At 35.2% G+C, this 21244-nt stretch overlaps 1 protein-coding gene across 1 annotated transcript in view; it reads left to right on the forward strand.

Annotated features, from left to right (window-relative positions):
- The window catches only part of USP53 (ubiquitin specific peptidase 53), a gene marked incomplete at its 3' end in the record, with an annotated part of 17867 nt that extends 241 nt beyond the window's left edge, over window positions 1-17626 (forward strand). The window contains exons 2-13 of the mRNA XM_009583729.1: window positions 2239-2331; window positions 6104-6238; window positions 7765-7878; window positions 7965-8047; window positions 8368-8473; window positions 9269-9415; window positions 9937-10086; window positions 10573-10744; window positions 11690-11839; window positions 13046-13189; window positions 13427-14159; window positions 17553-17626. Of these exons, the coding sequence (XP_009582024.1) occupies window positions 2239-2331; window positions 6104-6238; window positions 7765-7878; window positions 7965-8047; window positions 8368-8473; window positions 9269-9415; window positions 9937-10086; window positions 10573-10744; window positions 11690-11839; window positions 13046-13189; window positions 13427-14159; window positions 17553-17626 (2101 nt within the window). The remainder of the gene's footprint in view (window positions 1-2238; window positions 2332-6103; window positions 6239-7764; window positions 7879-7964; window positions 8048-8367; window positions 8474-9268; window positions 9416-9936; window positions 10087-10572; window positions 10745-11689; window positions 11840-13045; window positions 13190-13426; window positions 14160-17552) is intronic.
- Window positions 17627-21244: the final 3618 nt, after the last annotated feature.

Raw genomic sequence — 21244 nt, forward strand, 5'->3', positions numbered from 1 at the left:
CTTGGCAATGCTGTTTTTACCATTTGTATTGCAGTATGTGTATTCTACAGAAAAATACAGCACGTTTTTCAATGGTGTTAAATTCAGTTCTCAGTTAAACTTCTTAATGATTCCAAGTAAGACAGAATAGCACGTCATTTTAAGGAATTGATTGAGAGTACTAAATACTTAATTTTGCAAAAAATGTCAGCATGTTATTTTGTGTGCATGCATTCAGAATATCAGAAAAAACTTTCCTTTTGTATTTGGAAGCTTATGACTCATAACCTTAAAACTTGCTGCTTGAATTTTAATACTAATGTTTCTGTCAAACATAGCAGTTTTATTACTTGGCAAAATTTACAAGACACTTTTTAATGTGTGGCAACCAGTACTACTATTTCTATTGAATAGGACACTATTTTTATTAAAATACAATTTTCTCACAATTACGACATGAGTCTGTGGTGCTGGGACGTATCAGAAGATGCACATATAGTTGAAAGCCTTGATTCTAATCTTAGGAAATATTTGTGGAATTAGAGTAGGAGATATTCTTGATACCAAAGAAATAGACTTAGATTTCTTTTTAGTGTTTATATGTATATGTATTACTGCCCAACTTCTTGCATGTTGTTTACCTACACACTGTTCTGTTTTTACATGAGCTGCAATTGAAAAAATGTTGACTCTTTAGATCTCTCAAGTATAGTTTAATAGTACAGTGACATTAACATGATAAAAAATTGAGCTTTTACAATATGACAGGGAGTATGGGGATCTACTTAATCCTGTGACAGAGCAGTGCTAGCCTTTCCACGTTGCCTGCAAGTCAGAATACGAGGCACAGGTTAGTTAATACTATTGTCTTTTTAAATCTAGAAATTAACAAGAACAAATTTCTAGGCTGTGCAAATAAAGAGCAGACAATATATTTTTATGTAATGCTTAGATTTTGGACCTGCTCATTTTCAAATTGTACAGAAGTATTTGCCAAGCTGGCAGAGGGCTTAAAAGATACGTAGACTTCCTAAAAAACTGTAAGTCTTACAAATGGTATGGATTTAAACATAGGAGATGTGAGAGATACATCTACATGGTGCGTATGGTATCTAAATACATATAAAATAAAAATGTATAATAGATTTAGTAGAGTGAGTTTGCTGTTTTACATTCAATGGGAACACCATACCTATATTCTCTTGCAATTTTGCTATTTTCCCTTAGGGTGCCCTAAAATTAAACCCTAAGTCATTTTTAGTTATAGCTTCAGACAATCCTACTACTTCACAACCTACTGCTGTTTATCAAATAGTGGCTGATTGGTGACTGGCCTTTTACAAGGAGGAATGCGTTCCCTTCTTTTCTCTTCTTTTAACCTCTGTTCAACCTTCAGAACTGAGGTTCGGACATTCATTTTCAAATGTATCCTAATTCATTTTAGCTTTTATATTTATGGATAGGATTATTTTTTTTCCTGGATTTGCAGCTGTTGTGTTACTGTGCCTCTTGAGATCTCATTTTTGGTTTTTTTGTTTTTTTTTTAATGGGCAACTTTATGAACTACTGCACTGATTGTGTACCTAAGACATTAGATACTGAAAGCAGTATAGTGTAGTCAAGCTGAGTAATTACACAAATAAAAGGGAGAAACACACCTGATTGAGCACCAGGATTGTTTTGATCTGTGGAAAAACAAATGTATTTCAGCAATCATTTTGGTAAGAGACCATAAGGATGTAGTATAGACTTAACCTGAAATGGTGGTTGCATTTTACCTAGCAATTAAATTTCCATGTTTCCATCTTTTTTTTTTTTTTTTTATTTGAAAGAAAGCACGGAGGATGGGGAGAGCGAAAGAGAAATTAAGTAAACCCCATAGCCGCCTTCCTCTTATGTAAAGCCATAAGACGACTATTACAATCTCTGTAAATTACAAATTTACAGTTTAGCTTGCTGCTTGTTTCCATAAGAGTACTTCAGCTCTTTTTTTTCACACAAAGTACATCGTTTGCCGTTGTTTCAAAAAGTTTATAGAGGAGATCTAAATTTTGAGTGGTGAATGCAAACCTTCCACTTCCACCTCCACAATTTACCAAACTAATGGAAAAGGACCATAATTCTTGTAGCAATGTTGGTGCTCAAGTTGTACATGTTATGTGAAATTAAAAAAAAATGAAAATCTACTATATGTTGCTGTGTTAAACATAGAACCTTCAGAACTCACGACTTATTTTCTGTGAAACTTTATTTTTTTAGGTATTATGGCAACTTGACATATTTCGACGAAGTTTAAGAAGTTTAACTGGACATGTGTGTCAGGGAGATGCGTGCATATTTTGTGCTTTAAAGGTAAATAATTTTTGGAAGAATCGTCTTTCAAAATGAGGGAAAAATAATTTAACTAATTTTTACTAATTCTTATACCTATCATACATATGTCTGTGTGACTCTAAGTCATTCTTGTGTAAAGAAACAATTTAGATTTAAGGACATTTGTAACAGAAATATTTTCTTGTGTTTAAAGAAGAAATTTTATAGTACACAAATTTTACAGTCTGCTTAAACATGAAACTTTTGTCTATTAAAAGACAGTATAACTTATTTGAAAATTTCTAGCTAGCCTCTCGGAGATTTTTTTTTCTATTTGCGTGCATATGCTTTTGTTCTTTCCCGTAGTGTTTGAATACAGTTCTTTTACATAACTATATTACTGTCTGATAAGGACTCAAGATTCTTTTTTTTACTCCGTAGTTGATGGTAATGGTGCAGAACTTAATTGTTCAGTCTGTAAGTAATGAAAGGCAGGTAGTACTGGAAAACTAATGAAAGCTGGTAGCTTTTTAGTGTTTGAAAGTTAAGTTAGATCTGCATATCTTAACTAGTGCATAAAACTTGTGCTTCAAACAGTTTTGTAACTCATCTGAAGTCTGTAAACAAATGTCAAATTCTGTTAGATTCTTATTGTTTTTACTGCACTGGTATTTGGCTGCCTGCAGTTAGGGAAATAGCTGTAAGCATGATACTGCTGTTTCATTGGGATAAAAATCCCAATGAAAAAATGTATAGGGGTTTTGGGGTTTTTTTGGGGGTTTTTTTTGTTTGTTTCTAGAAAGTTTTTAGTACTTTCTACTCTTACTGCAGTTTGACAATAAAGACACTTTTGGGATTCTAACACAGGTAGAATGTATAGTCAAATACGGTAGTAGATATAGTGATATACAGAACTGGGAATCCCTCATCTGGAGGGAGCCGAAAGGGACAACACTATTTGGAAATGTGGTTCATTGAGGAAGTGGTTTTTGATGATGCTAAATTGTAGGCAAGGACAAGGCAAGTAATTTAGAGGTTATTCTCAGGGAGTTTCACAGACCAAGCCTTGTTACTGAATGAGCGTTTTAGGCAAGAACTGTTTGCAGTGACATTTATTTAATCTTTCAGGATGTGTATAATCTATGTACTCTGTAGTTTTTTTCAGCCATTTTTAGTGTTTATCATGATTGCAGTATGGTACAGCTGGTTTTGAATGTATCTCTGTCTTTTTCCAAACATAGTTTTTTCTAAGAGGTGCCATTTTATTTCTTTGGTTAAAGTGGTTAATTTTAAAAAGCCAACAAGTTGAAGTACGTTAAGACTATACATATTCAGACTAACTTCCTGAGGCTTTTATTCCAACCTTTTTACAAGCTCTTGACTCTACAGAACTTGTTGGGACTTTTTGTTTCACGAGTGTTTTGATGCACATCATGTTCCTCTGTGTGCTGGACACTTGGTGTTGTTAGTACATAAAGTCCAGACCATAACTCAGGCACACCTGTGTTTTCAGATAAAATCTTGTGTCTGTCTTGGGATGATAGGTTTAGTTTCCTGGAGTTTTGTGTGTGTAGGGATTCATGTTCATATCTGATGTCATAATATAGAGTAAACTTTATGGAATTTTCCTTTTGATTTGACCCAGATTACGTGTGAAGTTCTGGTCATATACAGTCTTGTTCAATGCTGCACTGGAACCACCTTTAAGAAGTGAAGAGGGATTGAAGGGTGGCAATTGCTGGAGTGTATGTCTTGCACTATATACTCTCAATGACTAATCATATCGCTGAAATCATAGTGAAAAATAATGTAGCAGCTTCAGTGTGCTCAGAAACATGAAGAAGGTAGTGTTCATGGTGTGTTGAAATTGAACCTGTAAGTAATGAATTGTTCCATTCTAATGGTGCACTTGTGAAGACCAGGTGCTTCTTTTTTCCAAGCTAAACATACCGCTTGCTGTACCTTAATACCTTCTCTCTTCTTGTAGTTTTTGGGGCTGCAGGACAAAGTAAGATAGGGTTTGCATCACTTTAAGCCGCTTTCCAAAGCAATACACTAGCTTCAGTTGCTTCATAAGACTGCTGTAACTCAAACTGAATTCAAAACACTGTGGTTAACTCATTTGGAAGTATCTATCCTCAGTCATTATATACACTACTGGTTTTGCTTTCTTGGCTTTTTAGAGATACTGGTTGAGTGATTCTATTTGTTCTGTGTTCAGAACCTGGGGCATTTTGATTTTCATGCAGTGTATATGCTGGATGAGGATGCATTTCAGTAACTTGCTTGTGACTTGGGTTGATTTTTTGTTTTGGTTTTGTTGTGTGGGGTTTGGTTTTTTTTTTGTGGTCTTGGGGTATTTTAACCCTTCTTACTTGTTCACCAATAAAAAAGGATATTTTATCTATATCAGCCTCTCCTATAAACTAAAAGCATAGCCAATAAATTCTGGTTTACTTCAGTTCAATCCATTATCTTTTTCTTTTGGTGGTGTTCTGAGAGTTAAATATGCTCTTTTGTTCTCTGGATAACACTGGGGTGGGACTTTGACTATGCAGGCCACTAAAATGAGCATACATATCTGCATAACTGCTTATCTGTACTTTTTTTCTAGCTGGGCATGTAACGCTCTGTTGCATACCAAAAATGACCTAGCAGCCAAAATGAGAAGATAAATGTTTTCAAAGCAGAGTTAACTTGTATTACCAGATCTGTTAAAAACTTAATTTTGAATGCTTACATTGAGATATTGACTGTAATTTTTATCAGTAGTCCATGCTTTTTGTTATGAGAGGGAAGTTTAAATATTTGACAGACACTTACCCTGGAATGCATCATGGTTAAAACACTACTTTCTGTTAGCACTGAAACTTTGCTTATCTGTTGTATCTTTGCCTTCTGTCCAACAGAAGGAAGCCTATGTGAAGAATGTGTATCCTTATTTATATTTTACGTGGCTTCTGGTTTGCTTTGTCTTTATTCTCTTTATTTTTCTCTAAAGTTTGACTTAGAATTCTTGACAGTGGAATACACCCCTTAATATCTGCAAATGTTTTCTCATTCATTTAATATCTTTTAACTTTCAGTTCTTTCAAAATCAACCTCCCTTACTTGCTAAATGGTGAGGTCACTTGCATACATAACCCTGCCAAAAAGAAAAGCAGTAGCCAACTATCTCTTCTGGAAAATGAAGAAAAAATCAAGTGCAATTTATTCTCATGTTATGGAACTGCAGATAGTGACCTGTTCTCTTGTATGGTGTGCACTGATAATAGCAAGGATTATCAGCATTGTATTAATTTATAGGAGTTTTTTGCATATCCATGATTTTCGTAAGGATACACTCCTGTCTGAAGTAGTAATGTGAATGTTACCTTTTTTTAATGAATGATGGGCGTTAAAGTAACCCGAGTGGTATTACATTATGCCGTAAGAAATACACACCATCTGTAAAGATGAGATGCGTATGCATGAAACACTATTCCAGTGGCCAGATTAAAAAAGCTGCATAATTACAGACCGGGGCTTGTGTTCCTTCTGGGAGCTAAAGTCAATCACTTGCATTTTTTTATACTTCTATGTTATTCTTCTACTGGATCAAAGTTCAGTTTAGTAGCATAACTTTTTATAATGGAACCTAAGTAACTTTAGAAGAAAACAGTAATTTCTAAAGTTGCATAGATTTATAAACATTGTATGTATTTGCTGTTTAGGCATGCTGCATAAGAACCGATGTATTTGTTGGTTCTAGTTAAGTTAACAGTGTCTAGTTAAGGGGCTAATGAAGCTAAGTAATGTTATTTCTTCCTAGGCAATATTTTCACAATTTCAACACAGTCGAGAAAAAGCACTCCCATCAGATAATATGAGACATGCCCTGGCAGAAAGTTTTAAAGATGAACAGCGCTTCCAGCTTGGATTCATGGATGATGCAGCAGAATGCTTTGTAAGTATTCTTTGCAATAGTTGAGTAGAATTACATTAGTTTTGTGGATGCCAAGCTGGCCTGTTATTCTGGTAGTTCCAGGCTCACAGGTGGGATACAAATGACATAATACTACTGACCTTCTTCATCCCAGTTTAGGGGAACAGACAGATGGAGTAAGTGTCTGGTAATGTAGTGGATGGAGTAATCTTGCATTTTCTCCCTACTTTCTTCCCGAAGTCTATAGCTCAGGCAGAGGGATATGTGAAACATTGTTACTACAGAAGGTTGGTCAGGATGATGAACTCTCAATCACTCCTAAAAGTTTTTGGATGGAGAGAAGGGTTATCTTCTTGGGAGAAGAGACGCCTACAGATTTGAATATATAGTCTGTTCCTCCAAGTATTCTCTCATTAGCTATTGAAATACGTTCCGTTACAACTAGCCAGCTTATTACTGAAGTCTTCTGCAGAAGAGATTTCCATTTTCTTATCCAAGAGTGAACGAATACTTGAAGATCTTGACTCTTGCTGCAATTACTTTCTGCTTTTATGAAGTGTCTCATTGAAAAACATGAGCCATTACTGTAGCCATAAAAGATGACTCAAGATTGCATAGAACACTGGTAAAGAAGCCTTTCTTAAGAAGTCCTGTATTAGACAATGAAAATAGTTCACCATAAAAAAAAAAAAATCAATCCGTATTAACCTTCAGACAGATTTGAGGGACAGAAAATATGGTTGCTGCTTTGATTACTTTCGGCTTTGGATATCCTTTGGAAGTATCCACAACTGACCTGCCAGATGCATTTTCACATACATAGGAAAATCCAGTGGAGGAGAACTGAAAGTGGCTGTTTGAGATCTTGCAGTAAGGTTAATGGATTGCAGTCATGAAAGAGAATGTCTCATTAGTGCTGCATCTAATCGAAATGCATTTGGACCCCTGAAGTAATCAGCTGTCTGAATGATCTGAATAGATTCACTTCTTCCTGTTACATCTGGTATTTTTGGCAAAAGAGAAAAAAATGGCCATTCTGATTCAGGGGCTAAACTGATGACAATCATAGTACTTTTTTTTTCTTTTTCTTTTCCTTTCTTTTAAGGTTAAAAAGTGGGACGTGGGATGGGATCAGGCATGTGCTATTTATGAGCTTTTTCCATGCTTCTGTCAATGGTACTTGTGTTGGCGCATGTGCTAAATGTGATCAGATGATCAGATTGATAGCAGAGACAAATGTAAAAGTATGAAGAACTGAGACAGAGGCCTGATCCAAAAAATATTTCAGTCATTGCATGCAATGACATTAATAGCATGTCTTACTTTAAGAACAGCTTGTTCAATTTTTCTTGAAGATTCGCTTCCTTCAAAGGAGAATGCATTCTGGAAGAACAGTTGGGTAACTGTTGTCTAATGCTGTTTTTGTTAATGTTTGGAAACCTTGTAGGTGGCCTATTTGGAGCCAAGGGGAGTATTAAACTGTAATGTTGCTCATATATTCTGACTTCATCAGTTCAGTTTATATCTACATTATTATTTCTATTTAGGAAAATATCCTTGAGAGGATTCATTTTCACCTAGTGCCAAACAGTGAAACAGATATGTGCACTTCAAAATCCTGTATTTCTCATCAGAAGTTTGCTATGACACTGTATGAACAGGTCAGACCTTTGTTTGATTGCTTTAACAAATAATTTGTTTCCACTGTCCTGAGTACATAAAAACAAAAGTATTCTTATTTTTGTAGTGTGTATGTCGCAGTTGTGGGGCATCATCAGACCCACTGCCTTTTACGGAATTTGTGCGTTATATTTCTACCACAGCCCTGTGGTAAGAGCTTTTATTCTTGTATCTCATTTTTCTATATACACCCTTCCAATAATAAGCAAAGCGTGCCAGAGAAATGCTGTAAGTGTTAAAAATGAATGTGTATCCCTTTGTTAAAACATGTTTTTGAGATACTGTCCAAAAGTAACATTTAGATTTCAAAAGCAAGATGTAGAGCGAGCTTGACAAAAAGTATGTATTGCTACTGTTCTACCGCTGTATCTTTTCCTTTTAGTCATAACATATAGTTAATTGAGAGTTGACTGAAATCCGTTAACTCTTAAGAAGGGGGATCCACAGTTATTTCTGTTTATTTTTTACAGTAATGAAGTAGAAAGAATGATGGAGAGGCATGAACGTCTCAAGCCAGAAATGTTTGCAGAATTGCTGCAGGCAGCAAATACTGCTGATGACTACAGAAAATGTCCTGTAAGTAAACAAAGATGTTGCATTGCTTTAAGATACAAGGGAGAACTTTTTAGGATATTAAATCAAGCTGAAGTATTCCCCTAAAAGCAGGATTACCTGTGGCCACTTCAGCGCAGTCTAGCGTGGGGTAAAAAAGCCCTTAAATTTACATTTTATTGCTCCGGTTATAGATAAACATGGTATTGTAGGTGCAAGTGGCCTATTTAGAAAGTCGAATTATTAGGTCTGTGTTTTATTCTTCACTTCATGTTCAACATAGAGCTAAGTGTTTTTGATTAGTTGGAACAGGTGTATTTTCTGAGTGAAGTTACTTTAGTTCATATGACTGACAACTTGACAACATTGTCGTCTATTGGAATAATTTTGTGCTACTGTTGACAAAAATAGTCTCTTTTAGCTTGTTCTTCCTTAAATGGTTCTGTGTAAATACTGTTAATTTAGGAACAACAGAAAAGAAAAGTACACAAGAACATATAGACCTAAGCTTAAATGATGAAATGGAGAGGGGAACAAAAGAGTGACTTGGATATTTTCTGAGAATTCTGTTTTAATGTGGTGATTGGATGTAGAAGTTTAGCTGTAGTCTTCATCACACCTCTTCATCAGTGGGTTTTTATGATGAAGAATTTTATGCTTAAATTGTTAAACAAACACCATAATTAAATTTGAGAGTTAGAAGAAGTTGCAGTGTTGTTTTGTTGCACTGTTTCTTGTCTAGTAACTCAACTTCGGACTTCCATTTTTTAAACATCTTTGTTTTCCCTCCCATCACGTTTTTTTTTTTCCTTCTTCTAGAGTAACTGTGGTCAGAAAATAAAAATTCGTCGTGTTCTTATGAATTGTCCCGAGATTGTCACAATCGGTTTAGTCTGGGATTCAGAACACTCTGACCTGACAGAAGAGGTTATGCGGAATCTGGCAACACAACTTTATCTTCCTGGGGTATCTTACCTAAAACTTACGATTTGCTTATTCTAGAACTTCATTTTACATGTATTTTATGTATATGTAAATATTTACAAAATATAAACATATATATACATATGTATTTTTGAAAAAGCACAATTTAACTTCAAAGTTTATGTCTGCTTTTACCATTCTTCATAACATGCTGCTTGATGTAGTTTCTGCGAGAGGAAAAAGTCTCGTCAGAAGTGTTGGTCTTGTGCCTAAGTACAAAGATGAATGTAGGTGAATTCCTGGTTGAAAATCTAGGAATATCATGTTCATTTTGAAATTTGTGGAACTATTCCAGAGCATTATTGTTTTACCCTTTCAACTATGCAAAAATAAATGTTGAAATAGACCTAATAAGTGCAGAAAACATTATTTATACTCATGAAAAATTGTATAATGCAACAGGATATTTATTAGCAATTGCCTTGGTGAAATGCCAATAGTAGGTTTGGAAATTGAGGCTAAATGCTTCACACATATTTTAAAATATATAACCATTTTTACAGCTGTTTTATAGGGTTACAGATGAAAAAGCCAAAAATAGTGAACTTTTTCTTGTGGGAATGATTTGCTACACAAGCCGACATTACTGTGCCTTTGCCTTTCACACCAAGAGTTGCAAATGGGTGCTGTTTGATGATGCTAATGTAAAAGAGGTAAATATTATTTTTACTGCTACCAAATTTAGTAATCTTTTCTTTTCTAGAATGCATTCTTCTGACACCAAACTTGAAACAAGTCAAACAAATGTCTTTATTTTAATAAACCTTTAGTTTTGTAAATCGGTTTTCACAAATGAATTTTAGAATTGAGTTCACTACTTTAGTTCTGCCTTCCAAATGCCGAATGTTTCAGAATGTTAATGCACTTGTCTACTGTTGAATTTGTACTTCTTTTAATGAAAAAGAAGGCCTAATTTCTGGCAGCTGTATTCATAGTGTTGATATTCTGATTGTTAGCCTGTGTAATACTGGTTCTAGTTTTTTGCCACAATTTACATAAACTCGTGCCAAAATGTTGAATCTTAATGTACCTTTGGAATTAGTCATTTGGTACCCGTTGCTTAATAAATTATTCTTTCCGTAATTGGGTTCAATGTTGTTTATAAAGTTTGGGGGTTTTGTTTTGTTGTTTTTTCTTAGATTGGAACAAAATGGAAAGATGTGGTCTCTAGGTGCATTCGATGTCACTTTCAGCCATTGTTGCTATTTTATGCTAACCCAGATGGCACAGCTGTATCTCCGGAAGATGCTCCAAAGCAGATTATTCACTGGTCTCAATGCAAAGCAGCAGGAGGAAATGAGGAAGATTTGGGTAATTAAGATTTTTTTTTTCTTTTTAATAACAGTATCAACTGTATTTCTGAAACGGGGATTATAAAGGAGAAGGTAATGGATTAGCTGCATTGTTCTTAAATACTTTTATCAATAATTACCTAAAGGGTCTCAAAAGAGATTAGTGTATATATTCAATATTAGGACTGTTTGTTTTATGTCTGATAAGGGAATACAGATTGAGATTCATGGATAATGGGGAAAAAAGATTTTCTATTGTAGATTGTTCATAACTACTTTACAGATAACTTCGGTAATTTCGAAGAAAGTTGTAGTATATATTTGTATATGTGGATGTTCTTATGTTTGTATTGATACATTTAAAATACCTTAAAAAATGCTATAAAAAGATACTTTAAGTAAAGCTTCTTGCAAATACAGAGATATATTTGGAGCATGTGTGTTTATATATGTGTATACAAACACACACAAACACACAGAGCACAATTCAGAAATTTGGGAAAAATCAGATGGAGCTGCAGGAAACTTCTTTTTGCCAAGATTCGTATAGCATAGGCCTCAATATGTAAGAATCCAGTCTTTTGGTTCTGTAGTTTGTACTGCTGCCTTGTTTTTGTTTAACATTAAACATAACATACAAGTAAATTAAATAAAAGGCCAATTGAATTTGACATGTTCCTCGTCACATAATGAGTAGCAGCAATAGACGTAGACTGCTTCAGGAAAAAAAGAATTGAGGACCCTATTCCACTACAGTCCACCAGTATAAATATGGCGGTATATAAAATATTGCATAACCTTATTGCCTAGCGTATTGAAATGTGGTGTGGTTTTTTGTGAGGTTTTTCTTTTGTTTGTTTTTTTTAATCTGCAATTTAAAAGTTTTCTTAGTTTTAAATTTAGATATTGGAAACTTTAAATTAGGAAGTCTTTCATTTCTGAGGATAGATATGTTATTTGATAGGATTTGAAAAGAATTCTGCTCCTAAATCAGACCACATGAAAGAGAATGGAATTGGAGACCCCACTAATCAAAGGAGTAATAAAAAACTTCAGCCAGATATTTCAGGATTCAGTAGAAGCCATATTCAAGCTAGTGGTGGTAGAGGTCCAGGTATGTATTCCCCACCCCGCCCTCCCACCCCCAAAAAAAACCAGACATGTCTTATTATGAAATATTTCAGTTGATAGCATTTCAGGTGTGTGCTAACTTCTGGATTAGAATTATTTCTAAAGGAAGAATTCCATCATTGACTTGAATGAATCTTTGAGTAACAACTAATGTTTAATTAATACCTGCCATGGAATGTTAACTTTTCTGGAGAACGGTAAATGCAAAATTTTTTTTATTACCCCTCATTATTCCTGCGCTAAAGTGGCTCTTGAGGCCTTGATCTATTTCTCAAACATCATTACTCCTTCCAATCATATTGTCAGTTAAAAGGCACATTAGAAGCTTGAAGCTGATTGACCTTTTGGAGCACGTGGTGTGGCTCTGTGGATCACTGGCTGAGGAGCACTGTTCCCCAACAGTATTGTGATATGCAGCATTATTTGTAGTCCTGTATATTAATGGACTTTATGTTATGTTTGGAAAGAATAGTAAAAAAGTTGTCTTATCTGCTTAAAAATCCATTCTATCTGTACATTAGGCTTCCAAGCAAATCAAGCTGTGAGAAGTCACATGAGGCAGTGACTTCTGCATTACTTGTCAGTGCCTTTACTCTGAACTCCCCATACTTCTCAGGCGGAGAGTTGCTAATGATCTTGAGATGTGTTTCTCCTCTGTCTTTATTGTTGAATTCCTAGACTTTTTAAAACTGAGAATGCTCAGCTTGGTAACTCTTTTTTTGATGGAGTGATGACTCAAAAATGGTCAATATTTACCTTTTCAGAAATAGAAGGATTTGTTTTCATAAACAGTGACTCCACTGTTTTATTAAAAATAAACATTCACATTTAGACAAGGTTAACTTATATTTGGTTTTTCAGTATAATAATAAAATTTGATGTAAATAGTATATGCTTTAAACATGGCTTGAACATTCAATTTTAAGAAATAAAATGTTTGTAAGACACGCTTGACATAATGCTGCTTTGGTAACTTTCATTAGCTCCATTTAGTGGACTCCTTGGAGATACCTCTACATTTATATCTATACTGTACTCTCATTTTCTTAATCTGTGTTATGTAGTTCATTAGTCCTTTTAAGTAGTACTAATATTAAAAACTAAATATTATGGTACATAAATATATTTGTGTGTTTTGGTGATGAATGACTTCTTAGTAATGACCTTTGACAAAAAGTATTTCTTGCAGCTAAGTTAGGTTACAGCGATCAAAAGGACAGGCTAAAAGACATATCCAGAGAGTGTGCTCAGAAAGCTGCTGATATGAAAAACTTCTCATCTTTACGAAAAGATGCAGACAGAGGACCAAGAAGAGAGTCTGGGAGACAAAGAGGTACATTTTAAAAATGTGACCACAGAATCAATCGGTTAAATAGCTTTTATCATCAATACTAGCTGTGCAGATTTTTGTCTCCTTTTAAGAGAACACACTGTAAGATTAGTGTTTCCCGGTTTTCAGTATGCTGAAATATGTACTGAATTTGTTGAGAGAGTGTAAGAAACATAAGTACTGTAACAATATCAGTTAAATGTTAATGAGAACTTTAATGGAGCTTTTTTCTTTTATAAGATTTGATTGGGGAAGATCGTTCCAATGTTAAGTCGGGGTCTCCTCCAGTTGGAAATGGACTTAGACGCTGTGCTGATCAGCGCATATACAGCAGCCAGGGAAGAGGCTCCTATAAACATGACAATGCACCTCACCAAGCAAAGCTTTCTGTACAGGTGCTTGGATCAAATAAAACAGAAGCTTTTCCTGCTGGGGAGAAACCAATGATCAGGACCCGGCCTGATGGTGTCACTGGCTACGATACAGATACCAGTCAAGACTCAAGGGACAGAGGAAGTATCGGCAGCAGCAGAAGCAGAAGTAAAGGTTGGAAACCTATGCGAGAGACACTAAATGTAGACAGCATTTTCAGTGAGACTGAGAAAAAACAGCATAGCCCAAAGCACAAGGCAAATCCAAACAGTAAATCTAAGCATGAAAAGCAGCGAAGCTTTAACCATTGGCCAAAAGAGAACCAAATCCAGAAAGTTTTAATGACTATATATGAAGATGAAACAAAACAGGATACAGGAAGTCGAAGTTCACTGGATTCGGAGGGAAGAGGGAGTGCTGAAAAAAGCAAAGGATTTACAGAGAGAAGAATCCATGGTGATAACTGGCAAATTCAGAGGACAGAATCTGGATATGAAAGCAGTGATCATATCAGCAATGGATCTGCAAATCCGGATTCGCCTGTTATTGAAGGAATGAATCCAGCAGATGTCAAGAATGTTAAAGAAAGTGCTTCCTGCAGGTAATGCTGATGCTCTTAGAACTTGCATAGATTGTATTTACAGTAAAATTAGTTGTTTTAATGTTTATGTGTTGTTTCCAAAAAAAAAATCAAGAAAACATACTTTGGAACTTTATATGCTTGAGGTCAGGTATGTAGAAAGCTAGCAATGTTTCTAGAAATAAGGATGCGGACAACTAGGTGTTAAGTTTACCTTCACTCTGAGGCTGCAACACTAGTTCTGTTTGGAAGGCACTGAGCCACATTATTATGGCGCTGAGCCAGAACTGCTAAGCCCTGCTGAGGGGCAGGGTGTGTTAATTTGAAATAATTGCTACACTTCTTTAGTTACAAGTTTTTTAGACTGTGGGTAGCTTGCCATCTGTAATGAAATACAAGTATCTATATAAATCATATTTGTAATAGCTGTACAGACAGGCCCTTGACAAGGAGATGGCAGTAGGTGAAGTGTTTTCTAGAACACCTCAGATATATATTGATCACTTGATAATTGATTGACATGTTTGAAAGAAATCTTTGCTGAAAACTGTAAAATTACTAAAACTGGCCAAAAATGTGGTTAGTAGCCAAATTTTATTAAACTTACTAAGGATTGATGTATGCTACTAACAAGTATGTTGCCCAGAGACGTTGTGGAGTCTCTGTCTGTGGAGATACTTATAACCCAACTGGACATGGTCCTGGGCAGCCCACTGTAGTTGACCCTGCTTGAGCAAGGGGCTTTGGACTAGGGGATCTGAAGAGGTCCCTTCCAACTTAAATGATTATGTGGTGCTGTGGAATATAAAGTTACCAACCTTCCACATGCGGTTTTCTATACTGTGTGTCTTAAACTGTATGTGGAACATAGCTCCTACTAGAACCCATACATTCTTCTTTCGAATCTTGTTTATATCCATAAAATGGAAGAGCACAGTTGTAAGTCACAAATGATTGCTAGATTTGAGCAAATTTTTGGACATGTATTTTCATGAAAAGTTTTTTTTTATGGAAGAAGAGAATAGTGAATACCAGGAAATGAAAAGGCTCTGACTTCTCTAAGCGGAGATGCAAAATTTTAAAACTTATTTCATAAAGTATTGTAGCAAGTTATCAAAACAAATTTTTTATTTAAAACGTACAAAATACAGCTTCTGTATGAATTGAAATGTCTTTGATTATTTTGGAACTGCAAGAAAGCAAAATCAGTCATTTGCTTAGTTCTTAGTTTCCTAGGGAGTTATTTTATTTCGCATATAGAAGCATAAATAAAGGCATAAAAATGGCCATGCCAGGATAGGGCCAAAGGGTCATCTAACATGCATTCAGTCTATACCAGTAGCCGGTAGCAGATGCTTATGAAAGATGACAGCAGATAGGGTGGTATTTTCTAAGTGTATTCTTTTGGCCTGTTGTATTTGGCTGCCTTATGGCCTTTCTGAACTGGAGATTATGACTGTGTGTCTACTTCCCAATAAAAACCACTTTTTACCCCATGCCTTTATCTGTTCCCCTCTTTTCCTCCCCCCCCTCCTGCCTTTCCCCTCCCAACAAACTGTACAAAACCCTACTATACAAAAACCTTACGGGTTTTTTATTGGATAATGATATAAATAGGTGTAACGCGACTGCAAGCCTTGTTTATATTTTCAGTGTTTACAGCAGCCTCAAACAGTGATTTCTACAGTTATTATAACGATGCCTCATTTTTAAACATGACCAAGAGGTAATAGGATGCCCAAATGCTTCATGTGTCTTCTTATGAGAGAGAATATGATAAATTTAGAACAACTTAGTTCGTTAAGAATCTGCTTACACTGTTGTTTAAATATTTGTCAAATAAAGAAAAAAAACATACTTTATCAAAATACAAATGACTACTTGGGACTTTCAGGATGGGTAATTAGAATTGACTGGCAATACCCACTAGTTCCCTTCTAACTGTTCAGACTTTGTCTCATAAAAACAAAAAAATACAAATGAATTACTTGAAAGTTCTTTGAGAAGGTGGAAAAAAATTACTTAGTGTTTTGTTTTCTGTTAGGTTCTTTCTCCATTCTTCCTTTTTTTTTCAGTATTTTTCTTGTTTTCCCGTCCTTTCAATAACAAGAGGGGTTTTTTTGTTTGGTTGGTTTTTTGATGGAAAAATTGCCACTCTATATATTCTTCCCTGCCTTACTCTTGGAGAAGGAAGGAATTGGCAGGATGTTTGTCAGCTCCCTTCCTGGATTGTTGTAAGGCATGTTTTTTGCTTAACTAAACCAGCAAGATTTACTAAATCTGCTGATTTTTTTTTTTTTCTTTCTCCTCTTGGGTTTGCTGCTATAATCTTCCAGTTTGAGAAAAAGTTTTAAAAAGTAAAACCCTATGAACGGAAGACCAAGTGGCAATCACAACTTAGAAGAATGATACTTGTTGTCACAACAAAGTATTAATGAATAGCAAAATGTCGAACTAGGAAAATGGACAAGATAGAATGTTAGCTAATGGACAAAATAGAATGTTAGGTTACACTTAAGAAATTGATACTGATGTGATTTTTCATTTTAAAAAAACTTGCGCTTTTCATAGTCAGATGCTGCTATATGTTTAACTTCAAAATATTCAGGATGTAAACTCTTAGCACTGGAAAAAAAATATTTGTTTTAGACGTAGGTGATACTGATGATAATGGGAAACCGTATAGTATCACATGGGTAGTAGTCTTTTGCTGCACTGAAGTGGCAATTTTAGGTAAAACCTACAAATAAATTGAATTAGGTGACCAGTGGTATCTGTTCCATTTGAAAATCACTACAGAAAATAGGTATTCAAAACTGTCATGCTTTCTTGGTGATCTTTGTTAATAAGCACTTTTTGAAATTTTTATGGAATTCTTTAGTTTACAATGAGGAAAAAGTGCAGTTGGTAGTTCTTTCTCAGAGGCGACACGTTATTTTTCTATTGTTGATAACTTTAGAAACCAGCTGTCTTTAATTAAGCAAGCTGATGTGATATTAAGATCAAGAAAATACGCTTTTTATGTGCTGCATATTAGGCATCCTGCTGTTGTACACTAGAGTAAGGCTGTGATGAGTGGGCATCCAATCTCCAGAACAAATTTGGAACACCAGCCTCACAAACTCTGTATTTTTTTTGTCTGTCCATATTAAAGGATTCAGGTCATCCTAAATTTTTCTGCGGCAGCACAGCCTGTCACGTGTGGGAGCGGTGTTAAAAGTATTAAAGGGGCCACCCCTGCTATCTTACGTTATCTTCTGTTAAGTGTGTGTGTGTTAGTAAAAAATGTGATAGTGATGATAACAAGAGTCAGTTTCACATAGTTTTTACGTTTGTGTGCACTCAAGGCAATAAAGTTTGTGATCATACATCAATAGTTTAAGCCTTCAAATTACATGTATGCTTCTTTTACAGCGAACAGAACTTGTTGACCAAAAAAGCTGACAATGTGTTACATTCAGTATCCCAGCAGAACAGAAACTTTTATGGTAAGAACTTTAACTTGTGTAAAGAATAAGAAGTTTTCTAAAAATAATTTAGATGTACCAAAATTTTAATACTAACTTACTAATACCACACAAGAGGTGGACAGATTTCTGATTAGTCTTTTGTATTTTATAATTATGCTGCATAAGTTAATGTCATGATATTTCATAAAATTGGAAAATGTATATACAATTTATCTTCTCTTTCTTTTTTTAAACAAGCCATAACCAAATATTTGAAAGTTAAGACAATTTTTGTGTCAGGTTGGCTGTATTTAGGTGGATTAGAAGAAAATTGGCATGGAGTTTGTGGCTGTTTTGGGCATGATGTTAGGGTTTTTTATATACTTTTTTCGGTAGAGAGCGCTCTTGCTGACTTATCATAGCCTGTGTACTCTGTCTTTTTAAAAAGAAATCTGTTTTGTGTGTTTTTTCCCTCCATAGTGAATTGAAATTTTGTTCTTGTTCACATTTTTAACCTTTTCAGTGAGTTAGACTGATGGATAAAGATGGAAACTGTTATATCCCTTCTTGGTACATTTTGATGGAAATGTGATGGAGCAGCAGTTCAATAACGGTATCACTTTTTTCAGGGGCATTTAAAGCATTCTGTTCCACAAAGCACCTTCATTTATTCAGTTTCTTGGCTTTCTTGTAGAGCAAATGTACAGTGTAAATGGATTCCTAGCTATCTGCCGTGATATACGGGTTCCCAAATAGAGGGGTTGGGTTTTTTCAGTGCTCCACCATCATGTGAAGAAAATTGTTTGTATTATGATGGTAGCAGCAGCAGTAGCTCCCTACTTCTGTGCTAGGGCGTGAATTTGCATGGTGGGAGTTTACCTGTTCTTAGCATCTTCTTTCAGACAGCAGTGGCAGCGCTCAGCTGTACGCTGAGTTATGTGAAAGCATGACATGTCTCCCAGACAGGTGTTTCACATGACCTCTAGTGCCAAAGTAACAGGCTAGGTGATTTTTTTGTAGCGCTTGGATCTATTTTAAATATGATATTTTGGTGTGGAAAATGTAAGCATCATTTTGGGAGGCCACAGCTTTATAAATTGTTAGGTAATCAGGATACAATGATTCTTCTTGTCACAGTCGTCCTCTCCTGGTGTGTTTTGTTACAAAGCATTTTCTTTATAGGTTGATAGAACAGTTTGTCCTTCCTTGTACATGTTATCTACTACTGCCTCCTCAGGAAGTGGCCAATGTGTAACTGCTTCTGGCTGGTGTAGGTTCTCTGTACAAGAACTGAAAACACTATTGTTCACCAGTATTAGTGATTTTACCAAGGTCTGTAGTGACATGACAAGGGGCAAAGGTTTTAAACTGAAAGAGGTTAGATTTAGATTGGACATAAGGAAGGAATTTTTTACGATGAGGGTGGTGAGGCACTGGAACAGGTTGCTCAGAGAAGTTGTGGGTGCCCCATCATGCTTTGAGCAACCTGGTCTAGTGAAACATGTCCCTGCCCATGAAAAGGGGGTTGGACTTGGATGATTTTTAAAGGTCCCTTCCAGCCCAAACCGTTCTATCATTCGATGATTCTGTGATTTTTTTTGATTACTCTGTGCTGACATAAAACATCCAGTATAATTCATTTTCACTGGCCTTAATTGGTACTTTCTTTTTAATCCAATGGAAATTATTAAATGTAAATCTCCGTTTCTGTTGCTTATATTCGGCTTTGAGAACTTATTTCTCAGTTTAATGTTTTTGGGGTTTTTTTAGCAAGTGTGCATGTTCCTTCCCCGCCCCCTCCACCCACCCCCACCCCAAAAAAAAAAAGAAAAGAAAAGGAAAAAAAAACCCCATGTTAATTTTGTTCACTCCCTGTGTTTTCCCCAAAAGCATTTCCATGAGCTTTCTTGGTGGATACTAAGGAATATTTTTTAAAAATGCCTTGGTGGATTGTGGTACCATTTGTTTTCCTTCAAGATATGAAGCAGTACCAGGAAGAAACACTTGTAATAAGGAAATCTACTTCCTTTTACATACTAATATGTCTGTTAGGTTTTTATAAAGTTGATAAATGCCTTGGCATATAAATATTATAGGTCAGCATGAGGTCAGCCAAAATCATTATCTACTGTTGCTGGAACAATGGAATGATGCTTGTACAAAGAGGTGCAATAAATACTAGTCCACTTCCCCAGGAAATGTTTGATTTTTATAGATATCGTACTTCTTTTCAAATAATGTATAGTATAGTTTCTTCTAAGACTTAAATTGGGGAGAGGGGTTTGCCATACCACTTTTATCTTTTGTGTCATTATTCCAATTTATTTTTTGGTTGTAGAAAGAGAACTAATTTGGTGTTTGTTTATTTTGACAACAAAAAAACCAAACCCAAAATTGATGTTGCATGGAATGCAAAGATCTGTTTTTGCATTACATTTATTCTGCTTTAGTTCTGAACTATACTATGCTTGTCATACCAGTGGAAAAAAACCTGCATTTGGATAGCAAAAAGGGGAAAAAAAAAAGCACCAGTGAAAAATACATAAAGGACTCTGTCGGAATGAAAAATAGGTGGGTTCAGAAAATGTTTGAGCTTAGTAATGAGTATTCTCCAGAGAGGACCATGTACTGTACTTAAGTATACTTAAAGCTTTCAACACGCATTGTACATTTTCTTTAAAAAAGTTCAGTGATTCCAGGTGATCCTTAGAGTTATCATAAAACATTGATGATAAGATCCCATCTATTCAGTTATTCTAATTCAGTAAATAACTTTTCAATAGTTTCATAACAAAAATGTATGTATTCTAAGTCAAATGAGAATTTTTCACATGTGTGCATGTTTTGGAAAATTATACTCTTAGTGGAAGTGATTAATGGGCTGAAAAGATATCTGAAGAATTTGATCATTTCACACATATGTGGGGTTAAAGATTTTAAAAACTCAAGTTTTTGGTTGTCTAAGTGTGTCAGGACACCTTTAGCAAGGACCATAGTAGTCATTTACAGGTATCAGTTATATTACCTTATGTTATATCTCTGAATATTATGAACAAGACATGAATTGGTAGGTAAATACCAAACGGACTCCTAGAAAATAGTACTTTAAGAAAGAAATGCCCAGTCCTTTCTGAGAGAGGAATGGAATCTAAGAAATCTTTGTTAGCCTCTCACGGCAACTTGAAAAAATATCTGAGTGGTTTTTTTGTGTGGAAAACTTATTATGGAAGTAATGTTGAAACTTCTAATTATGCCCACCATTTGTATAATTGTGCTTTACCAGTTCTGCATTTTTAACTGGAGCTGAATAAGGCTACTGTTCAGCAGTTGAGGAATTCTGTCCCTGACTTACAAAAATAAACTTATTGTTAGAGCGTTATAAAGATAGTAACATTGGCTCACACAGTGGTTATGCAGATCAAACGGCTGCTTCTTGTACTGCTTACTACCCGTTAATAACTAGTGCTGAAGCAACTGTCCCACAAGACCAATCCCTAATTTGTGTGCTCAAATTCTGGCAGGAAAACGTGGATATTAAGTAAGCAGATATAGTATCCTTAATTTATATTAATGAGTTAGTGCTTGTGAAGTTTGAACTTTATGAACTGTGGAGGCTAATTATTTTTGTTTATAAAGAACATGTGACATGAAGAGTGT

The sequence above is a fragment of the Fulmarus glacialis genome, unplaced genomic scaffold, assembly GCF_000690835.1.
Source record: "Fulmarus glacialis isolate BGI_N327 unplaced genomic scaffold, ASM69083v1 scaffold15558, whole genome shotgun sequence".
Taxonomy (NCBI): domain Eukaryota; kingdom Metazoa; phylum Chordata; class Aves; order Procellariiformes; family Procellariidae; genus Fulmarus; species Fulmarus glacialis.